The sequence below is a fragment of the Hakea prostrata genome, chromosome 8 (genome assembly GCF_041222555.1).
Source record: "Hakea prostrata isolate BN-2017 chromosome 8, UWA_Hpros_2, whole genome shotgun sequence".
Taxonomy (NCBI): Eukaryota; Viridiplantae; Streptophyta; class Magnoliopsida; order Proteales; family Proteaceae; genus Hakea; species Hakea prostrata.
The window spans coordinates 1,729,766-1,753,671 of NC_142607.1; the positions used below are offsets into that span (position 1 = coordinate 1,729,766).

The following is a 23,906-nucleotide window of genomic DNA, read 5'->3' on the forward strand; positions in this document are numbered from 1 at the left end:
CACCCGAAAGAATTGGCTAAGTCCAAATCACCTCCCCTCTTTTTTGACTCCAAAAATATGAGGGGATGCTATGAGTCTCACCTCTAATCTTTTTTGATCGGGACTCGCCAATTCTTTGGGGTAGAAAAGTGAATCGAAAATAACATTGGGCTTCATCTAGGGGTATAAACAAATCGGATAACCTCTGTTTTGATGAATTTTCTTTTAAGAAAAAAAGAAAAGAAATTACAACTGAAATTTTGTTGGTAGAAATTAAAATTAATTTTTTTTTCTTGTGAAAATTTAAAAATTAATATCATATGCTTTACTCCTAATTGTCTTGTCATCACATACACCCCCGCCCTTTCTTGCTTACCCACCACCTAGGGGTGTCAACGGTTCAGATTGGGCCGGTTTCGGGCCGGGCCTAACGGTTTCAGGCTGAAAAACACTCAGCCCAAACAAGGCCCATTAAGAAAATAACGGTTTCGGGCCGGTGCGGTTCGGGTTTGGGCTAACTAACGGTTTGGGCTAACGGTTTAGAATTGAGTTTACTAATGGTTTGGGTTCGGATTTACTAACGGTGTGTTTTGAATACCTTGTTGATATGTGAAATTTATCAAGAGTATGTGAACACATAAAAATATTAAGTTATCTCCAAGTCTTTTGTGTTGGGTATTCAAAACCAAAAACCTTTTTTTTACAAAGAAATAAAACTTATAGAACTATTATATAAAAGAAAGCTAGCATTTTGATGAATTTTAATGGGTTGTCTCTGATTATTTTCCTCCCCCTTCTTGACACTTGTAAAAATGGATCAAAATAAAACATAAAAAGATTTTCAAATGATAATACACTTGCTAAATATTTACTAAGCCCATCTTTCAAATGGAGACAGCTTTGACAAGCTTGTTGTTTGTATATTCCAAAGCAACACAATTAAAGAAAACAAATGGATATTTGGAGTTTTCTTGTTTTTCTACATTTAAATTTAAGTTATTTTATTTCTTTATAGCGGGTTTAACGGGCTGGTTTGGGTTGGTTTTGGGCCAAATGGTTCGGGCTAGCGGGCCACACACGGGCTAGCCCAGCCCAGCCCAGCCCGAACCATTGCGGGCTGAGATTGTTCAGCCCAAACACAGCCCATTAAGCTTCGGTTCGGTCCGGTTTAACGGTTTGAATTAGGTTTTGACACCCCTACCACCACCACTACCGCCTCCATCTCCAATTTAATTTCTTGATTATAAAAATGAGTAAATTATTATGGCACCTCAAAACAGGCCTTTAGATTCGATACTCATTTTATCCTAAAAAACATATGCTGTTAGCCTGTTACTTCCATTAGAATGGTACTACTGTAAAAACCGTCATAACCATATGCATGATGAGGTGAAAAGACTTCATTTACGCTTCTCCATTAGAATTATTTTCTAACAATTCTTCATGATTGTCTTTTTCCCTTAATTCATTTATTTTCCTGTGTTTTTTATGCGAGTATTTAGGCAATCTCACGTAATTGGAGAAGCCCGCCCAACTTCTGCATATCTATACATTCCTTGTTCAGCCAAAAATCAGCCTTCAGCACTTTACGTTGTCCTCACATTAGTGAAACAAAAAGCTAACCCTATACCTAAATAAACATGGCTCCAAGCGAAACCCCATAACGCAATAACGCATAGACTGGGTTCGGTAAATAAACTCCAATTAGAGTGAGGACAAACACAAGGAGAGAGAACTTGACAAGGGTCAGATCCTAAGATTTCAAATCAGACTATTTCTAGTCTGCCAGATGTAATAGCATGTAATGGAAAACACAGAAAAGAACCATGGCAGCGGTCCTCTTCTCTTCTAGGAGAGAATGAAGTGGCTGAGAATCAAGTGAGATACAGGGATGTCTGTAGCATATCAGTTCTCCATCCAAGAGGACCCAAGCCCAGATCCTTTTGGGAAAACGGCAATCAATAAATAAATGCGCAAAACTATAATATCGTCAAACTAAATCATGCATCAGCCCAATAAAACATGTAAGAATAGAAAAGAAAAATAATGACTAATACAAGAAATCATCAGGTGGCAAATCTTGCACGCCCTCCTTCCATCGCATAAAGGAGAATCAGTTGCGGTTCCTACTTCCCAACCAAAAAAAAATCCTTTTTTCCACCATATACCAATGTAATGACAACAATTAATCACGTGGATGATGTTATATGTGGTGTGGTTGCTGAAGGTAGCGGCCGGATGCTGAGAGACTAGTTATATAACCTGTAACCTGTAACCTGTAACCTGTGTACGGTTCATCAGTGAAGTCAGCAGCATCAACATGCAAAGAGACTACTTATATAATCAGCTACCATGCTTTCCAAACTCGCACATCTACGCGTTGTATCACTTCTCCCAACAAGAATACATCCCCATGCATCACATCCTGCCAAATGACACCAATTGACAACACTAAATTCCTGGTGGATGAAAATAACTCACCCAGTAAGGCGAGAATTCAAGCAATGCCAGCAGAGACAAACCTTATCTCTTCTGACATTTAATGATCTCTACACTTTAACTGAAGATCTGCAGTTAATGAAGAGGAGCCAAAGTTGGATTCACCTTACATGATATGTACCGAGAGACAATTTGCTGCTGAATTGTCTTCACCCAAGAGAAGCAACAGGTTTTCAGATGTCTAGTAGACGTATTATACATCTTATATAGTCTGGACAAGCACAAATTATATCGGGACCCTGCATTGTAACATCTCAGGAACTTTGATACTCACAGAGTAATGGTCCTCGCATGTGAATCCACCGGTGCATAAATTATTGACCTTTTCCAGGGGCAAACGCAAGAACAGAGGTAGAGAGCATCATAGAGGACGCGCACTCCTATAAAGGGATTCAATATTTTATGAGGGCTGGAAGAGAAGCATAAAGTTCACCCAAGCACTGAAAAATCCAATTGAGAAGTTGTTCTGTTGGTAGCTCCAGCAGCAGTTCTGCCTGCCAAGCAAAGGAAGAAAACTAGAGATCACGAAAAGAAGAAGAAAAAAAACATCCTACATCATCTTAACAACTTCATGATAAAAAGAAAAAGTCAAGAGAAAAGTTCAATTTCGAGTCGGACTGTGGATTAATCTGTGCACTGGTAAGTTTATTAATAAAACCCACTGGTGTCAGCACTTCCTCCCATCCTCTCACTGCCTATGTGCATACACACTAACACATACCAAACATGCAAGAGCATTGAGAACTGATACCTAAGAGTCCAACAAAATTGACAATGAGGTTGGACATTATAAATCATATAAAATAGAGAAACATCAAATGAAGTAGTCAATTCCCATCACAAAGAGATGATGTACTTAATATAACAAGCACACAATTCCAACTCCAACCCCAAAGGAGAGCAATAGATCATCAAGAAAAGATAATCAGGCAAAATTACAAGCAAAAGGAAATATAGGAAAATTCATTGTCCCATAACCACTTCTAAAAGGTGGCAAACGGCACTGATGAAACCATGACAAGGACTTCCAATTCAAATAAACACTGTATGAAAGGCATAGTTGAATCAGAAAGAAAATTGTAAGATCAAGAGACAGTAAGAACTTAGAAGGAAGTGATACCATAATTTGATTTCCCTTCAAAACCAGAGAGTTCCGGAGAACATCAGATGTCATTGACTCAGTCATCAACTTGAAAACCTTCTTACTCATGTTTGTTTCCATACCCACAATCTTGCCCAAGGCATATATCCTAGTGATCCCAAGATCTGCTGCCATCCTCCTCATGTAAAGCTTCTTCAGTAAAATTTCCATTGAAGGTGGTTCTTTTCCATATTGGCGACGAAGATTCTCAGTGAACTGCATCAAACTCCATATGTCTTTCTCAGCAGCTCTCTCAGCCTTGCTAATTATTTCCATGGGGTTCTCTAGACAGTTTATGTATTCGGAAGGAAGGTGAGGACTTATCTTTATATCAAGCTGTCAAGTAAAGCAAATAGGTAGTTCAATTTGACAAAGTACTTTGCAATTTGCACTAACACACCAAAATTGCATCCACAAATGTAATCTACTGCAGATACAAAAAATTAACTGAACTTTGGTTGAATAGTGCCTCTGCCCGGTGGTGGTACCAAAAGGCTAGGCATCTACAAGAAACACTAAATTGTCAAAGGAGTGCAACCTTAAACTCATATTTTCCGGTATCTCAAGTCAGATTTCATGAGCATTTGGAAGAGGTTTATGAGGTTGCATTTAAGCAGAGGTGAGCCAGAAGAACTAATCCAGGTCCCCGAAACCACCCCCTGCACTTCTTTTTCTCAGGTTTCAGAACAGATGAATATTTTTCATCTGAAGAAATGTTCAATGGCACACTAATATTGGAGATAGTTTTCAAGAGATCTGTTTTTTCTTAGCCAGAATTTGGCTTGTTACTAGAAACCAAAAAAGAGCTTGCAACACGGTTTTCCTATTTGTTGTGCAAGACAACATGTTTGGCAATAAAATCATGTTTATTCGTTTCCTATAACAAAACCAAAATTAAGGTGTTCACCATTTGATAAGATTTAGCTTTTTTTCCTTTTCTCTCCCTCCCAAGAAAAACTTTTTCAACACTCTTTCACTTTTGCGTTTTAGTTGTCAAAAAGAAAAAATATTTGGCAATCATACCATTTATTATTGCTCCCAACAACAAAAATAGCGCATTTGATAACCACTAAGAATTAGATAGGGAAATTCATGCTTTGCAACACACAACAGCCCAAGAATTGTATAGTTGCAATTCAAGCCCAACTTGACCCCACCATAAATTCAGATTTATAGTTAGAATCTGGTCCAAATAAAATAAAATAAAAAAACTTTGCAGAATTAGTTTGGAACCCACAAACAAACTCTAAAGAGAAAAAGCTTGGGTTCAGCACAGGGAAGAGAGCTAATGTGAATATGCGTGTGCGTGCATGTGTGCAGAGGAAACTTTACGTTTAGATCAAATTGGCAGAGATATCCTATTATTTATCCGTGGATTGGAAAACAGCTAAAACATTATCAGATGGGGGCATTTGTCAGCTAAGGTTGTAATAATTCTCCTAAGTCGCATCCCTTTCAATCCCTTTGCAATAAATTACATGCAATTACTCAGCAAAACCAGTGAGACTCCATTTACATCTATTCTACTTTTAAGGATAAGAAACAAAAACCTGTACACTTTGGTATGGAACTGAAGCCAGCCGATGTTCTTCAACCTGAAAATCGAACAAAATGAAGTTAAAACTTACCAGGAAAAAAAACCCTCGATAAAGGGTGCAGAAAAATGACACACACATACTAAATATGAGAGAAATAGAGAGGGCAAACACATACATCCCCAAATAGGGAAATAACCCTCCTTATTCAGGTGTACAACACATAGCAATGAAGATCAATGATGCAAGTAACAGACAATTACTTACACAAGCAATAATTGGCAGGTAGGAAAATGATTTCTGTTTTAGAGTTTGATTTCTACTCTTCTTTTTCTTTTCCTTTTGTGCTAAATGGTCAAGTATATTAAGGCCAAAGATAGAGCACAAAGGCTGAAAAGAAATTCAAACAAATTAAGAAGACAAGGAATCTTCACTAGTGGAAATGCCATCAGAGGAAGATAAAATCATACCAGACAGAATAATAAAAGCCAAAAGATGATTAAAGATAACTCATCCAGAAGCAAGGTCTTCCCTGAGCATCAACCCTCAGTTCCTCTTCACTGGAGCTAACCAAGAAGAAAAAGGAGAAGAAAGCAAAAATTTTGCTGCTGATTTAGCAACGAAATCTGCTATCAGGTTGTCCCCTCGATAGCAATGAGAAATTTCCAATTGATACTTTAGAGGTAACTCCGAAGATGTATCCAATGTTGGCGAGCAATCCAAAGGAAGATGACTATAAGTTTTCATTTTTGAGTCCTTAATACTAATTTCTGTTTCCATTTTTCTTAGCTTGCAACTTGTTTCCATTTCTGGGTATAGAAAGTTGCTTAAGTTGAAAAACAAAGTGCAGCTTATGGTTATGGAATTCATGTAGCCATTGAGACAAATTGTTTTAACAGTTAAAGCTCTAGTTGACATTTGCTGCGTGAATTCAAGTGGCTCTCCATAAGGATCAACTTCCTCTAATCTATGGATGATTCCTGATGCAAGCAAAAATCCTCTCCCTGGCCAAAACCCTAAATTGGGCCCTAAGGCCCAACCCAAATGGCACACCTAGTGGGTTGGCTGAACCCTGCTAGGTTCATAATGGTCATTTACCACTTATTTTGTTAATTATCTTTATTTCAATAATCTTGTTTTATTTTTGAGAGTCCAAATCTGATTTTACTTCCTTATTTGAGTTAGTTATGTGAGTCCTAGTTAGAGTTGGAGTGCCATTAGGAATCTATTTTAAATTAAGATCCATATGATAATTAGCTGTTCTAATGCAAGTTAGTTTCTTTTATTTGTGGTGGTTATTTATTTGATTGTAAGGGGAACCCTAGTCTATGATGGATTCCCTAATTGAGTCAAATTTCTTTCCTAGTTAGATTCTTCAGTCTTGCCCTCCAATTGTAAGGCTATAAATAGCATACACATCTCATTGTTAAAAAAGTTGGATTGAATACAAATCTCAATATGAGAGAATTGAGTTGTGGTCTTCTTGGGAGGCCCATGGCAGGTATTTGAGATCATTCTTGTCCAGTTCTAGCAAGTTCTTCCAATCTCCAGCTTCAGTTCAACAACCCAGCAGCATCTACAAGTACAGCAGCCCAACCCCCTTCCTCCTCTTCACTCGCAACCCTCCCTACCCTTCCCCTTTCTTGCACCAGCTTCCCCATCCCTTACCTCCTCCATACTTTACGGTACCCCCTCCCTCCTCTTTCATCCATTTGGCCCCCTCTTTTCCCCTTCTACTTCTTGCGGCAGATCTAAAAACCAGAAAAGAAAAGAAAAGAAAGAAGAAATGAAAGAGAAAGAAAAAAGAAAGAAAAGAAGAAAAGAGAGACAGAGGAGGAGGGGCGTGGGGAAGAAAGAGGAAAGAAAAGAAAGGAGATCAAGAAAGTGCCCAAGAACTTACCAAGAACCCAAGAAACCTTCCCAAGATTCATTTGTAAGACTGTAACAACCCAAAACCATCCTATAGAGGCATAGAGATTAGTTAAAACCGTAACTTCCCCAAAACCAACCCATAACAAATTTGCCTATCCCTAACTTGTTCCTAAGATCCTCCATAAATCCTGAACTCAACTACCATCTCAATTCATGCAACCCATTTAGATTTTTGTTAAACCCAATCTTTACCCAAAACCCTAATTTTCCCAATCTTAACCATCCCATCTAGGTTTGTAAGAATCTCACATTCCCATATTTCTTAATTACTTTGCTGGTTCACAAGTAGAGAGGATTCCAGGCTAACCCCTAATTCTAGGGAAACAATCACAAAACCCTAACCCTAGAATCTTGGCTACATCAATTCCTTGACAGTCATTCTCCAAACTCATCATCAACTTCCGATATTCAAGTTCCAACTCTTTTATCAACTGAAGAATTCTAGTTCATAGAACCCTAATACAAACATTAGTCGAGTATTGTCAGCATAATCTATTAATATCAGTATCAGTCCTTTTCTGTCATTTTTCCATATAATTCAATTTACTTTTCTGAGTTTGTAGTATTCTCATCTTTTAATTCAATCCCTAGTTATGCAATTTATCTCTTAACCTCCAAAATCTTTTACTAGTTTTCTTGGGTGGTGAGGTATTACTACCAAGTTTCCAACTGACTAGGGTTTAGAACATACTTGTCAAGGCGGGGCCTAGGCATTCAATCCCTTCTACGGTTCGGGCATCCAGACGTCGCCTAGTTTCTTAGGCAAGACCTTGTCGCATTCTTCACCCCCTCAGACGTTGGTAGGGACCTCCTATTTTGACTAGCAAAACATGAAAGAAACACTGAAAGTATGAAACATACATAGTTTTGATGGTGCCAATCACCCCCTGCAGCAACATTGCTGCCCCTCAGCCAAAGGCTGCCCAAAAACATTCATAAACAACCGATGCCCTCTCCTCACATCTTCCCCCTTTTTATACCTCACTAACAACAATTCGGTCATGATAACTCTCTCTTTCATCAACGTGTCATGCTCTTTAGGGCCTATCATTACCACCCCCTTTAAAATTCACCTTGTCCTAAGGCAAGGAAAAGTTAGAAGCTTTGTCTTCACATGCTTGCCATATAACCATGCCAATTGGGTTTTGTCATTCATCACTCCATCTTAGCATCCTATCTCCACTACACTGAGTTTATCAATGTGATGCCTTTTTAACTACCCAATAGACAAAAGATAAGAGATGCTCCGGCTCTGAGAACTATGTCTTCTCTGACGCTGGCCCCTCTCCTTCTGTCTCCCGCCCCCTTCGCCCTCCTACTTCTAACTCCGATAACCCTCCTCCACCCCTAAACCATGGAATTCCCTTTTCTCTAATCTTGAACTCTCTACAGATAACCTGAACCTCTCCTTCGTCCCCCCAACCCCAAACAACCATTCTGTCCCTCTCGCTCACTGCCCCTGGCATTCACCGCTGGAAATTGGCCATTATCGGTCAATTTCTTGGCCCTGTTCCCCCCCTCAACATCATCAAATCCTCACTTGCTAAGCATTGGAAAGCCCTTGGTCATATGGATACTTATCTGATTGAATATGGAATCTTTCTCTTCAACTTCTCTTCTTCGGATTGTCATGCCCGAGCCTTGGAGGGTTCTCCCTGATCTGTTGGAAAATCCCAAATTTTCACCAAACCTTGGTCTCCCTCCTCTCCACTCTGCAGGGTTAACTTCAACTCCATTCCCATGTGGATTAATCTCCCTGGATTGCCTCTCGAGTTTTGGAATTCCGATTGCCTAAGCCGAATTGGCTCTGCTTTTGGAATTCCCCTTTGTATTGATGTCAAGACCCTCAAGATGGATTGACTTTCTTATGCTCGCCCGTGCGTGGACTTTCCCGGTCCCAGCTGCCAAGCCTCTGGCCGCTACGGTTTCTATTGCCGACAGCAATGGCTTGAAGTATGATCAGACTATCGTTTATGACTGGATCCCTCTTTGTTGCGATATCTGCTTTGCTTCCTGTAACGATGTTGCCTCCTACTTTTCCTCAGCTCTTCATACTGCCTACTCAGGCATTCATCAGCAAATGCCTAGAACTCAAAATTTCTCTGTTGCTTTGCCATCCAACGCAGATCCTCCATTCGACTCCTCCCCCTGTTGCTTTTGCCGCCAGTAGAATCAAGTTTTCGCACATCCATATTGTAAAAACCTACCGGAGAAGTAGAAGAAGAACTGGTTTCCTACTGCTGACGGGCATCTCTTCTCTCCTAGCCTCGAAGGAACTCCTGAAAGTTGCTCCTCTTTACACCTCTACCATCGTAGGTCGAATCCCGCATCTCTTGAACATTGATGTTGCTGCCGCCAACGAATAAAAAAGCTTCACAATCTTTGCTGATGCAACCAAGGTCCCTGTCGATAAGCTTGCCTCTGATCGATTGATCGATAAGGTATGGACTGACCAATTGACCTTTATCCCTGCCAATCTCGAACCCTCTCCTATGTCTATCGCCTCTAAGAGGTCCTGTGCAAGAAATAAGAGAAATCCCAAAAGCTTATCTCTTGTTTTGAATCCCACTGTCAAAGATACCTTCTTAACCCCTTTTGCTACCGCATAAATTACCCTGCTGCCCTTACCCACCTCGTCCCTTACGACACCTAAAAGCCTGCCCATAACCAACTACCGTCGGCCCAAACCCATCTCCCGAAGCCCATATACATTTCCTTCGTCTAAGCTCATCTCTCTTGGGCCTAAACCTCTCATTAACCTTGAGCCTCCAAAAATCTCTAAACCCCTCAAATCCTTGTCCAACTCTAAAGCTCATCACCCATCCTGCGACTGTTCTACCCTTGCAACAACTAACACTAAACCCCACCACATCAACTCTCACGTTTCCCACTAAATTTTTTTTTCACCCCTTCGAGCTCCCAGCCCACCTACCTTCTCCCTGTGACCCCTTCAAACCTGGAGCTTCCCGCCTCTAACCCAGACCTGCCCTTCACCCCCATAAACATCTCCATACCCAAACCTACTTCCCCATCCTCCAGCTCATCCATTGATCCCGACATTTTTTAAACCCCTTCTCCTGTCATTTCCCCCCTCTGTCCCTTCCCCAGCTGCGACATGGATGCCCCCCCCCCACTTGTTAGCTATGTTTGACTTCTTTATTTGGAATGCCAGGGGTCTCAACACCCTTGCAAAACAAGCAGATGTTAAGAACACTATCAAAATTGCTAAAGTCTCTCTATGTGCCCTTCTTGAAACTCATGTCCAAATGGACAATGCCCATCGGATTGCTCGGTCTATTTGCCCCTCTTGGTCTTTCATCTCTAACTCTTCCCCTTCCATCAATGGTCGTATTTGGATTCTTTGGGACTCCTCAAGACTTCAAATTTCTCTTCTCCAATCCTCCCCTTAGCTTATGCATCTCAGCATCCTTGACAACCTTTCCTCTCCCTTCCTCCTCACCATTATCTATGGTTTCAATTGTGCCTCTGATCGTTCCCCCCTTTGGGAGGATATTAGATCTATCTCCGCCTCTTCCCCTAATATCCCGTGGGGTATTGGTGGGGACTTTAACATCATTAGGTTCTCCCATGAGCGTGTTGGTGGCTCCCCTCCAGACCCAATCGCGATGGATGATTTCAATGCTTGCATTGATGATTTCTGGATAGCCGACCTTCGCTGGTCGGGCCATCCCCTTACTTGGCATAATCATCGCTCTGGTCCGGCTCGAATTACCTCCAAGCTCGATCGTTTCCTTGCCAACGATTTTTGGCTTTCCTCCTTCCCCTCTTCCCATGCCTCCTTCACTAATTCTAATCTTTTTGATCATTCTCCCTGCCTTGTCCAAATCTATCCTCCTATCTCCTTTGGTCCGAAGCCCTTTAAATCCTTTGATATATGGACTGCTAGTGACTCTTTTATTCCCATTGTCATGGAAGCTTGGTCTAAGCCAGTCCACTGTCACTCTCTCTCTCTTGTTGCCTTTGCCCATAGGCTCTGCAACACCAAAGAAGCTCTTTGCTCCTGGAACTCCTCTACCTTTGGCAATATCTCGGCTAGAGTCACTTCCTGCCACTGTGACCTTCAGTCAGCCCAATCCCTTGTTCAGCTTGACCAGTTCAACTCCCCCCTAGCCGAGGAGGAAAAATTCCTTTCCTCTAAGCTCTCCCCCCTCCTCTCCTTGGAAGAAAGTTTCCTCTGCCAGAAAGCCAGAATCAAATGGCTTGAGCTAGGGGATTCTAATTTTGCCTACTTCCATCGATCCCTCAAAGCCCGAAATAACTTCAATTCCATCCCTTCCTTCATCACCAATAATGGTACTTGCATCTCTGATCCCGCCAACATCAAAGCCAAGATCGTCTCCTTCTTCTCCAACCTTCTCTCCCCCCCTCTCTCCCTCCCCGCTCTCCCCTTCCCCCCAACCTCATTAACAAATTTGTTGATCCTTCCACCATCTCCTCTCTCAGCTCTATCCCCTCAAAAGAAATCCTTCTAGCCATTCGATCCCACAAGCTTAACAAGGCCCTGGGTCCTGATCGTTTTAGTATGGGCTTCTTCCTTGCCTCTTGGGATTTCATCGAAAATGATCTCGTCCATGCCATCCGTAGTTTCTTCCTTAACCCCTCCCAGCTCTCTTCCATTAATCAAACTTTCCTCTGCTTTATCCCCAAGAAGCATGGAGCCTCGTCCCTTGCTGACTTTCGCCCTATCTCCCTCTGTAACCTCCTCTATAGATTCATCTCTAAAATCCTTGCGAATAGGCTCAAGCTTGTGAGTCCCTTCCTTGTGAGTTCGAATCAATCAGCCTTCATCTTTGATTCTCTGGCCGGAGCATTGCGGATGACATTCTCCTCTGTGCGGAGATTGTCCGAGGCTTTGATCACTTTGCTCATTCCCTGGCTGCGCTCCTTAAGGTTGATCTCCATAAAGCCTTTGACTCTATTCACTGGGATTTCATTAGGGATGTCCTTTATTCCATGGGTTTCCCTACCCCCTTCATCCATTGGATCTAGACCTGCATCTCTTCCCCTCGTTTCTCCATCCTCGCCAACGGATCTTCGGCGGGTTTCTTCCCTTCCCGGGTTGGCATCTGCCAATGTAGTCCCCTTTCTCCTTATCTCTTCTCCCTTGCCTTAGAGGTCCTTTCCCGCATCCTCTAGTCCAAGAGTGATCACCTCCTCATCTCCCCTATTCCCAAATGCAAAGTCTTAAACCTCACCCATCTTGCTTTTGCTGATGATCTTATGATTTTCTCTAAAGCGGATCACCTATCCATCTCTTCCATCCTCTCAGCTCTTTCGTAGTTTAAAGCCCTCTCTAGGCTCCGCATCAATCTCGATAAGTCCACCATCTTCCTCTCTAGCGTCCCCAATCAGCTTCGTGCCTCTCTCCTCCTCTTGGGTTTTTCCCTTGGATCCTTCCCTGTGGTTTATGTTGGCCTTCTGCTCATCCCGGGTAGGCTCACCCGCCACCATTGCCTCCCTATGCTTGACAACATCCGTAAGAAGCTTCAACTTTGGAAGGGTAAGCTTCTATCGTTTGTTGGGGAGTGGTACTCATCCGATTTGCACTTCAGTCCTCCAATCTCTAACATAAATACTTCAACATTAAAACAAGGATCATGGAGTAACCCCCTTAACCAGAATAATTCACAAATTCATGAGCCATGTCATGAAACTCTGATACAACACTTGACCTTGCTACAACTGGTTATTTCTTGCTTCGCCAACTGACAAAGTTACCGCCAATGTGGATATAGTATCTAAAAGCATATCTGATGTAACTAGGATTGGCAACCATAGGGCACTTCAAATTTTAGGCCCACTTCGGCCCACAATCATGCGGCACCAAGAACTGGAAGAATTACCTTTGGTCAATTACCACTTTCCCCTGAGGTCAAAGTGGTCTAGCTTGATTCCCCTTAATTTTACAATTCCAAATCTACTTTTGTTTGTCCAAAGAGTCCTTGGTTAGCAAGTTATGAAAGAGCCTTGTTCCACTAGTAGTCTAATTGGAATTCAATTTCAAGTAGGCTTCTTTTTAAAGTTTATTTGCAAGTTGTATTTGTTTAGGAACTCTTACTTAAAGAGTCCTTTTTCTAGTTTAGAAGTTTAAGTGTAGTTGTACTAGGAAATTCTAATCCAAATAGGATTCCTTAGTTGAGTCCAAGTAGGTTTCCCTCGTTGAGTCCTAATTAGTCTTTTATCTGTTGAATCCTAGTTTAATTTCCTTCTATGTAAGGCACTATAAATAAAGCCACCCCTTCCCCACCCCCACCCCCCCCCCCTTTTCCCCTTTCATGTAACAAATCAGTTTTAAATAATTGAATGAAGACAGAATTGAAGGAAGACTTTGGAAGTCGTGGGCCGCTAAGAGGAAGCCCACGGCCTTGGTATTTGAGATTTCCTGCAATAATCTGCAATTTCCACATTCACTTCTCTCTCTCTCTCTCTCTCTCTCTCTCTCTCTCTCACTGCGGCAGCTAGGATCTAAGAATTTCAGCTCACTATTTAAGGATTCTCTTCTCCAAGCAAGCAAGCACCCATTCCCCCACACCTACCCTCTTTCCCCTCTCCTTTCTTCCACTTTTTCTTCTTCTTCTTCCATCTTGCGGCACCATAGGAGGCAGCCCCACCCAAGATCCTGTAACACCCTAATTCCCCCTCCAAATCCCATTCCCTCTTGGATACAACTCCATCCCACTAAGTTTCTCGCCCGGCTCCTTTCCTGTGGTCTATCTTGGCCTCCCGCTCATTCCTGGTAGGCTCACTTGTCACCATTGCCTTCCAATGCTTGACAACATTGGTAAGAAATTGCAACTTTGGAAGAGTAAGATTCTATCCTTTACCAGGCGAGCCGTTCTCATCCGCTTTGTGCTCCAGTCCTCCTATCTCTATTGGTGTGGAATCTTCTCCATTCCCAAGTCCACCATCCATGCGATGGAATCTTTATTTTGTGCCTTCCTTTGGAAAGGGCAGGAAGCCTCGTGCTTCATCCACCCGGTCAGTTGGTCCTCCATCTGTCGCCCTACCTCCGAAGGTGGCCTTGGTATCCGTCGGATCATCGATGTTAACTTAGCCTGCCTCTTCAAACTCATCCGGAAAATTGCCTCAAAACATGACTCCATTTGGGTTAGGTGGGTCTACTCTTATCTTCTTTAGTCAGATTCCTTGTGGACTGTTTCTATGCCCTCCAACCCTTTATGGGTTTGGAGGAAAATTCCCCTGCTTTGTCCCCGAGCCATCTCGGCTATTTCTACCTCCATCTCTTTTGGTTCCACCACTTCCCTTCGGCTTGACCTGTGGCATCCAATGGGCATTCTCTTTAACCACTTTGGCCCCCGCACTATCTATAACACTCGTATCTACAAAACCACCCCTTTAGCAAACTTCATCTCTAATGGATCCTTGATCCCTATCCCCCTGCCCATTCTCACACAGGTTTGGGAATCTCTCCTTACTCTCTTTAGCTCCCCTTGTGACCTCACCATTTGGCTCCCTTCCCCCCACCAAATCCTTCTCCACCTCATCGGCCTGGAACCTTCTCAGATCCCCAACCCTAAACCCCATAGCCCCCATTGGTTTGGTTCAAAAACCACATTCCCCGTCACTCCCTAACCCTCTGGAGAGCCCTTAACCTTGTCCTTCCCACCCAATCCTTCCTTATTGGCCGCCACATCCCCGTTAGCTCCAATTGCATCTTCTGTTGGTCTAGTTTTGAGAACCTTGAGCACCTTTTCTTTACTTGCCCTTTCTCCAGATCTATTTGGGGAAAAGCCATTACCTACATTTGGCCCCGTTCGAGGCGTTACTATGGGTTTGGGCGAGATTGGTCTTGGATTTTGAGAAACTTTTCAAGTTCTTCCATTTGCGATCGGATCGGTAAGCTATTGTTTTGTGCCTTGATCCATCACCTTTGCTGGGAGCTTAATCTTCGAAGATGGACCTCCAAATTTAGATCTATAAATAGGATTTGGAATGCCATCTATTTTTATGTTTCCTTTAGATTGTTAGCTATTCCCCATCCCCCTGTTGATGACACCCCAAGAAATAGGCTTATTGTTGTCTCTTGGGGTCTTAGTTCTTCTTTTCGGTCTTCTTCTTAAAGACATTGTTCTCTTGCTTTCGTTTCTTTAATATTAATTATTTATTCATCCAAAAAAAACTCCATCCCACCCTAACTGACCTTCGACCTAAGCACCAGCCCCAACCCTAGCTCCTAAACCCTAGAATCACACTCCCCCATTGCCTCCAGCAAAACTGTAACCCTAGGACTGAATCTCACTCATAGAAAAACAATCACAGAGTCTAAATTCCTCATCATAAACCTCCGGCCAAAATCATTCATCACTTCCCCATAACCCTTAGGAACCCTAAAACTTGTATAAAATCCTAAAATCCAAACCCTAGACTTTGAGGATCAAATCTGAAACTGTAATTCACAGAATCAGACTTAATTCTCCTACTTCCTAGTGATAGAAACAGCATGGCAGAACCTTGTTACCTACCCTCTGAACCCTAACACTCCCATAAACCCTGGAAACCCTAGCAGCAAGGTTAGGAATTAAAACCCCTTGGCTGCAGCATAATTGAGCATATACAGATGCTGTGAATTAACCTAAAGCAGCAAGGTTAAAACCCTAATTTACTGGTGATTCTCTAAAAGAGGAACCTGAAGATTGGCCCAGAGCCTGGGTTACATGATACATCAATATAACAGATCACCTGGACAACCAGTCCAATCCGCATCTGTGTAGGATTCAACACAAAGATGGCTATGAGGAGAGACCAGACTGAACCGCAGGTTATTCTGAATTGTTTCTTGCCCCTTTGAATATACTGCAGCCTGAACTTGATTTTATGTTATTTGATTTTCCAATAAGCCCCATTGCTCTTTGGTACTTCCCCACTCTTCCAGTCTTAGACTCTTAGTTCTACCCTAAACTCAACAGTGAACAGGTTCTTTGTTCCTGTGGTTTAATTCTTGCACCATACACCTACAGTTGCTAATATCAACTTTCAATTTAAATCTTGCACAAACAAACTACAACAGGGGAACTGTCATAAGAAGCAAGGCAAGAAGGCCATAAAAAGGATCCTTTGCACATATTATCCAAGAAAGGAAAACAAATCAATTTTAAGAATAAAAATCGAGGGTAGAATATGCATTGTTGTAACCAATGAAAAGATTTGTGAACCAGAACAACCTTTGACAGGCTCTCAAAAAGCATCTCAAAGAACAGATCAATGCCCACATTTCCAACATCTCCTGTCTGTTGCTCGCCGAAGATATTTCCAAATCCTCTTATACCCATGTCTCTCTCTGCAAGTTGGAAACCTTGGCCCAGATCAGTACATTCCTCAAGAGCAGCAAGTCGCTCCTGAAATTCAAGCAAGAAGATGCATTGTACTTTAAACTACAGCAAGACAAAGTATTCAAGTCCCCGATGAAACAGCTGCAAATGAGTACACTTTAACTGATGCAATCATTGGACATTACAGCTGAAAATTTAAACATCTTATGCAGCAAGTAAAGACTAGGAACAGACTCTAAGATTCTTGATAGAAAATCTAAAACTCTTTGCCCACAATCCACACTCATGGAGTAGCAGATACAGTGACGCACCAATGCTTGGTCGGTCAGAAGTGACTTATCCGGGTAAAATAGGTGTGCATAAGCTTCCTTATCTGCACGTCCCACTCGTCCACGCAACTATTTCACAAAAGTTGAAGAACCAGCTTAGTCCCTTACCCATGAATGATACATTTGACAGAACACACAATAAATATATACCAAGTTTACTGCAGGAAGTATAGAAAACAAAATTTAATATCAAGAATCCAGTAATAAAATAAAGCAAGTAAAAAGCAAAATGGCAGTTCCCATTTTTGATAATTACAACTGTGTCATGTGCATGCTCGCATAACAGGCATAGATGCACACCCCTAAAAGAAACATTATTTTTGCAAAGCTTACATGCAGATAGCAGGATAATTCCTTTGATATTCTCACTATCTGCTTCAGCTTTCAGAATTTCAGTCCTAAAAGAATGAAAGGCTCAACATTTTCTTCTCGTATACTTTTTCTGAAACCAAGTTGAGTGAAACACTTCCATTATTTCCAGATGCTAAAAATGTTCTTTTTTCCTATCCAAATAAAAAGGAGCAAGAGGCAAAATCAACAACAGACAAATGACATTATAGTATTATACAGCATTTTCTACCAGAAGTTTGCTATCACATGGATGCATTTAAGGCTGCAGGTTGAACAAAATATTTAATTTTGTCATTATGTGATAAAACACCCCAGGATGGCAGCAAGCGGGGCAAAACAGTGAGCAACTCCAATCAAGACGAGAAGAACCTGCAGTTCAGTCAGGAGAGTACATCAACAACAAACAAACTCAGCCTCATCCCAATATAAAGGGGTCAGCAGTCAGCTACATGGATCCAAACGGAAAGAAAATAGTAAAAACTGAGATCTAAACATAGAAGAAGGGGAACGTTTTTAAAATATGGGGATAGAGATATCCTGAAAAAAAAAGAGCGTGATACATAGTGCACAAAACTAACTCCATCAGTGTTTGGTGCCGGTGCCAAGCTTGGTAAAGGAGGAGAGTTGGCGCGTTAGGTTGGCAGCTAGCATTTGGGTTGGGGGGTGGGGAGGCGGACGACATTGGGCCAGAGGGGGCCATCCCCCCCCCCCCATGAAAATTGATTAATTCTTTAATATTCCAGTCTCTCCCACATGTGAAATATCACATTTGGCCTCCAACAATATTGAGAACAACTTTAAAGTAAAATAATGGGTATAAATGTCACTTAATTAAAACTAGCTCCCAACCCAAGCCCCCTCGCCTCTCGTCCTCTCCTATTTACTCCTCCTATAAATGTGGGTTAAGGAAATTTTTGAAAAAAATCTATTAGGTTTCAAAATGTCATTCATAAACTAACCCTCAATCCGTATATTCTCTCCTCTCTCCTCTCCTATTATTCAATTCCCTCTATAAGTGTGAATTAAGGAAATTTGAAAAAAAACCTCCACAATAGGTACTCCTCTTCCCTCAATAATCCTCCAAAAACATGAATATCTCTGCATTCGTGCAATGTATTGACTAATGTGAATAAAATGTCTATACTAGTAACCAAAATAAGTACCATGGTTGCATCTCCTACCCAAAAAAATAAAAAAATAATGATTCAAACAAAAACAAAAATAGATCTAGGGCCCCATAAACATACTAGACTCAACTAAACCAGGACTCAACCGAAATTATAAAAAACCAAAATACCCGGGACAGAGGGCTTAGGGTATGGATGGGTAAGCTAACCAGGTCCTACACCCGAATCTGGCACATCAGTAAATGAAAGGTGAGATGACGACGGGATCGCAGTCCCCGCTCATCACATGTTAGGTGTCTGTTACCCAACAAAATAAGCATGCTGTAGGTAGGCAGATGTGATCCAATCTCATCAAACCAGCAGTAGGAACAGCTATAGATAGAGAGCCAAAGAATGTGAACTGAATTAGGAGGGAGGGAGAGAGTGGATAAGCTGTGGTGAAGCAAAAGTATGAAAGACCATCATGTTAGGAGAAGATCTATGTACCTCAAAACAAGAAAACCTATAAAAATTATGCAGAAAAATATGCCAAATGTATTAATACAAAATCAATCTACAAACCAAATGACCACGGTCCGCACCACAAAAGAAAAGGACACCTAACAGTGTGAAGCAGTGAGACGCAATACCATAGTCGGAAGAACAAACATATCAAACCGACCCCAAAAGTGTAGGCCCCACAAAAATATGTGGGCCTATGCCATGTAATAAAAAAGAAGGGAACCCCAAGGGCAAAGGGCCCACACAAAGGCGGCCAAAAAACAAGGCCCCCAACGGAAGGACAGACACGGCCCCCAACGAAGCTAGTCCGCCCGGGGGGGAATAAAAATAAAAGACAAAATGAAGAAGAAGAAGAAGAGAGAGAGAGAGAGGGAGAGAGACTAGCCCAACCACAGACACAACGGATAAAGCAGCAAGGGCAGAGGATGTGGGGCACGACAAGAAAGGAGGTCAAAGTCCCAATGGATAAGCGAAAAACAGATCGAAGGAAAGAAGAACAGCGGCAAACAACAAGCCAAGGAAGAACGCCAAGCGCAGAGCAAACCACAAGTCACCAAGCGGAGAGAGAGAGAGAGAGAGAGAGAGAGAGAGAGAGAGAGAGAGAGAGAGAGAGGAACGAAAAAAGCGGACGAACAGCAAACCAAGCAAAGGACAACCCGAGAAACAGAAGAAAAAAAGACAACACACAGGCACGGGCGAACACACACCAACCGAGACAGGCCAAGCCGGAGGAGCGGACGACGCAAGGAAGCAGACCCACAGACAACAGACAGCAGGAGCAAAACGAAGAAGCGAGGGAAAAGAAAGAGAGAACCCAAAAAAGGGGCCAGAGAGGCACAGAGCAGAGGAACGAGGAGGGGCGGGGCAAAAGAAGGAGGACGAACGAAGAACCAAGGCCAACCGGAACGGGGGGCGACACCGGGCGACACCACGGGTTAAGGAAAGCGGGACAGACGGGGGCCGCACCAGAACGAGGCACGACGAGGATGCCGGCCACCAAAGACGCAGAGAAGAAAACATCATCAGCCAATTTAAAGAATAAAAAAGAAACGAAGAAGCGCGCGAGGCTCGCGAGTGCAATATTGGATAAGGTACTTAAACATTATATTATTCAAGCTTACAATAGTTGAAACTTCGATCAAAACTTATATGTTACTTAAACATGAGTTCTTATTAGACATCGGTTCAAAGAATATAAAAGGTAACTTATTAAAAGATAAAAGGATAAAAGGGAATCTTATCTGAACGCTGATTCGTTCAGTTTGGATTTCCTTTATCCTACAGTCACATCAAACTTTTGATGACGTCATTACGGCGTCAACACCATCTTTGTAGTAGCATCTTTATGACGTCAGCACATCTTTACACAATTACTTTTCCTACTTCAAAATCTTCTGATGCAAGACTGATGATTTCTTCAATAGTCTCGTTGAACTTCAGAGGCTGATCGTCCATCATTTCCATGATTTGGGATCTGCTTCTCCTCTTAGCTTTTTTAGTTACCTTTTCTTCATGCTTCCTTTCATACTTTCTCAGGAAATAGGCAGCTTTCTTATTTTTCTTGAACATTCGTCCGAGTATCTGTCCATACTTATTTACCCATCTTGGAATGAGAAGATCTCCAAGTTCGGTAATAATTATTCTTCTAAATCTTTTATTGTACTCATTTCTTCTGGAAAATCTTCTATGGGCCATCTGATCTTGTGGAACTGGACGAACTGGGTCCACCATCTTCCGCTGCCATTAATTCTTTAACCTTCACCATCATTTCATCAATTGATTTAATATACTGTTGGATGGGAGATTCAAGAGCTTCTATAATCTATTTTTCTGAGGGGGGCTTATCTTTTGGGGCCTCATTTGTCCTTTTCTTATGTTTACTGACAAATGAAGTCATAATCTCGGATTCGTTCATGCCCAAGAGATCTTTCGCACGAAGCAAATGTGCTGTTAACTCTACTTTCTCGCTTTCAAGCTTGCGGTTTGCAAGCCTTAAGCTATTAACTTCTTCAACAAGGCGTAATGCAGACACCCTGTTTTTTTCACACTGTTCAGTGAGATCTTTGATCTCCATCTTTGTGACAGAACACTCATCACATGCCATAAGTGCTCCTTTGAAATCTTTTTGGTCAACTTTCTCAATTTTTGGATCTTTGTAGAAGTTGATACCAAGAGTTTTCCTGGCATCCTTCAAAGCTTCAGAAAGATTAATATAGCCTTTGTACAGAGGCTTGTCAAAGTTTCTGATACAAATAGAGACATCTGACCATTGTGTGTAAATTCCTGGAAGCTTTCCTTTAAACACAACATAATATCTATAGCTGGACTTTGACTTAGAATAAGCCATATTCATCTGATAATTTAAGCAATTCATGACTGAACTGAAGTAGTCACGTTTGCTTTTATCTGCTGGATCTTGGACACTCTGATGATGAGAAATCCAAAGATTATCTAAAATTGTTTTATCTTGTTCTTCAACTTCAAGTAAGACCTTGAATTGAAATCTTTCATCTATGGTGTAGAGATATCTCTTCCCATACATAATCTTCTTGGGTACATGCTTCTTTTTTAAGTTAGCACTTCCCATCCGTGGGACTTTATCTTTGCTGCTTCGGGAATTAACCACTGAAGCTATAATCTCTTCAATAGAAGTATCTTTTGACTGGGATCCAGTCATATCTTTGAGAGCTTCAGGCTGAGATTCAGCCATATCTAATTCCTGCAAATTATTTTCCAAATAAGGATCTAGACAATCCATCTGCAAGGAAATTATCTTTACCATTAATATGCTCAAAAGTAATATCAAAACCTTTATTAATAATAGTATCTCTAAAAATTAACCGTCTTTTTGGGAAATCTTTTTCTCATTTAAATTGTTATAGAATCTGACTATAGCTTGGCAGTCAGTTCTAGCAAGAATCTTTTTGTTTTGAAGAAAGAGTTCAAAAGCTTATAATCCTTTGATGATAGATTCAACTTCAAAATCTATTGCTGCCAAATTTTTGTTCTGGTGTAGACCAGAAGCATATCTGCAGACTTCTTCACTGGATTTAGGCGAGTATCCATTTGGTCTGATTTTGAGTATCGCTCCCCATCCTTCTTGTGAGCCATCTGTTTCAACAATGTGATAATAATTATCTTTTGGATATCTCATGGGTTTGATCGTAGAGACCAATTGTTTTATTCTTTGAACTAACTTAATATCCTGCTGATTAAATCTTTTTTCAGCTTTAGTGGAGGTCTTGGCATAGAGAGGGCCTAAGATTTTTCCCAAATCTTTTATAAAATTTCTGGCCTGATTGACCAGACCAATAAAAGATTTAATCTGAGTTGTTCCTTCGAGGACATCTGGGAATTCCAAGATTTTCTTTGAGATATGATCTTGTAATGATATCAGATCTTTTCCTAAGACAAGACCCAAGAAATTAATCTGTTCTTTAGCTATTTCTAATTTCTTTTTAGAGATAACTAATCCATGTTTAGCAAATAATTTGAAGGCTATGAGCAGGTGCTCAACATGCTGTTTCTCATTTTTGCTAAAGACTAAGATATCATCTATATAGACTGCAATAAATTCTCTATAGTCTAGGAATATCTGATCCATTCTGCGCTGGAACACAGAAGGATCATTCTTTAGTCCAAAGGGCATTACATTCCATTCGTAATGTCCTCTGCTTGTTGTAAAAGCAGTCCATGGAATTGAATCTTTGTGGACCTTTATCTGGTGGAATCCAGATTTAAGATCGAATTTGCTGAAAATCATTGCTTTGTCTATTAGTGAGACAAGGAAATCTACTGGGGATGTTGTATGCATCGTCCTCAGTATTGTCATTCAATCTTTTGTAGTTTATCACCATTCTACTTTTTCCTCTTTTCTTTTCTGATTCTTTAATTACTATGAAGGCAGCTGATCTGTGAGGACTATTAGAATCTTGTACTAATCTAAGTTCTTTAGGGTGCATATCAAATTCTTCATCATCTTTGGGATTATACTTAGGGTTTCCTGTAACAATCCTCATATCTTGGTTTTTTAATTTCTACTCAATCATTGGCCTATCTATATGCCAAAATTCTAAAGGATTTTTATCCTGTATAATCTTTGATGTTTCTAATTTTTCTAGAACCTTTTGAATTGTCAGTTCATGGAAATTAGATTCAAATCTTCTAAAATCTAAATAATCTGTTTCAATTTCATAACAAGAATTAAACTCATATTCTTCTTCTAATAATTCTTGTTCTATTTTGAACTCAAAATTTTCATCTTCTTCAATATCTAAGGCAATCTTACAAGAACCTGGGATTTTGCATTTGAAATCAAGAAATGGTTTTACCTTATCCACCACGGTTCGCTCGCTATTCTGGGAACTGGAATAGGGAAGAGTTGGGATCATAATACTCTGCCTATTAATCTGAACATAGTGCTTATTAATTTGTAAAGCACCATTAAAGCTTAGAATAAAGTTGAGTCCAATAAGTAAGTTATCCCACGGAGTGGGTCTTGGACAAACTTTACCCATCTGGAACCACTGACTTTGTCCACAATTAGTTTTGAAACTAATTAACGAATTTTTCAGCATCTTATCTATTGTGTGGGGTATGCCATCTATTCCTCTACTGATAGTGGGGGGTATATCTACTAAGAACATTGGGTCATTGAACCATTTAGGGTTCATTATACTAATTGTACAACCGGTATCTATTATTCCAATTAAGGAAACTATTTTATTTCCAACTTTAACTTGACATTCTACCTTAATAGATTTTAAATCATCCTTTGTTTGGCAGAGAGGAATCTGTATCTCATTGGGAATCTGGTTTGAGGTCTGAGCTGAGGTGCTTGGTTGTGGTTGGTTTGTAGAACCAAAACCTCCTCTTCTCATAATTTCAGGGCCAATACCATAATTTGGTACAATTATGATTTGGGCAATCTTTTCTCCTTCGGAGATCACTATCTCTTTATCACTGTGGTTCATCATACAAATCTTTATGGAATCTGTATAATCTGCATCTAACACACCTCCAAGGATTTGCACACCTTGTGATGCATACTAAGATCTATCTTTGGCTATCATTCCAAACTTATTACTAATGGTGTAAGTAACAAACGTGTCAATGATAGTTAGCTTTTGGGGTTCAAGGATACAATCATATGGAATAAATATATCATATCCTAAGCTTTATTTTGTAGATTTTCGAGGATG

At 41.0% G+C, this 23,906-nt stretch overlaps 1 protein-coding gene across 3 annotated transcripts in view; it reads right to left on the reverse strand.

Annotated features, from left to right (window-relative positions):
* Positions 1–1,127: 1,127 nt before the first annotated feature.
* LOC149006186 (DEAD/DEAH box helicase) overlaps positions 1,128–23,906 on the reverse strand; it is a 93,149-nt gene continuing 70,370 nt past the window's right edge. Inside the window, exons 8-13 of one of the 3 annotated variants that reach the window (XM_089166221.1) lie at positions 16,709–16,795; positions 16,290–16,463; positions 5,170–5,214; positions 3,599–3,955; positions 2,589–2,972; positions 1,128–2,404 (exon numbers count right to left, since the gene is read on the reverse strand). In XM_089166221.1, coding sequence (XP_089022347.1) covers positions 2,871–2,972; positions 3,599–3,955; positions 5,170–5,214; positions 16,290–16,463; positions 16,709–16,795 — 765 coding nt within the window. In that variant the 3' untranslated portion in view covers positions 1,128–2,404; positions 2,589–2,870. Of the gene's footprint in view, positions 2,405–2,501; positions 2,973–3,598; positions 3,956–5,169; positions 5,215–16,289; positions 16,464–16,708; positions 16,796–23,906 lie in introns of all 3 variants that reach the window. The other 2 variants (XM_089166220.1, XM_089166219.1) reach the window with 2 other exon arrangements.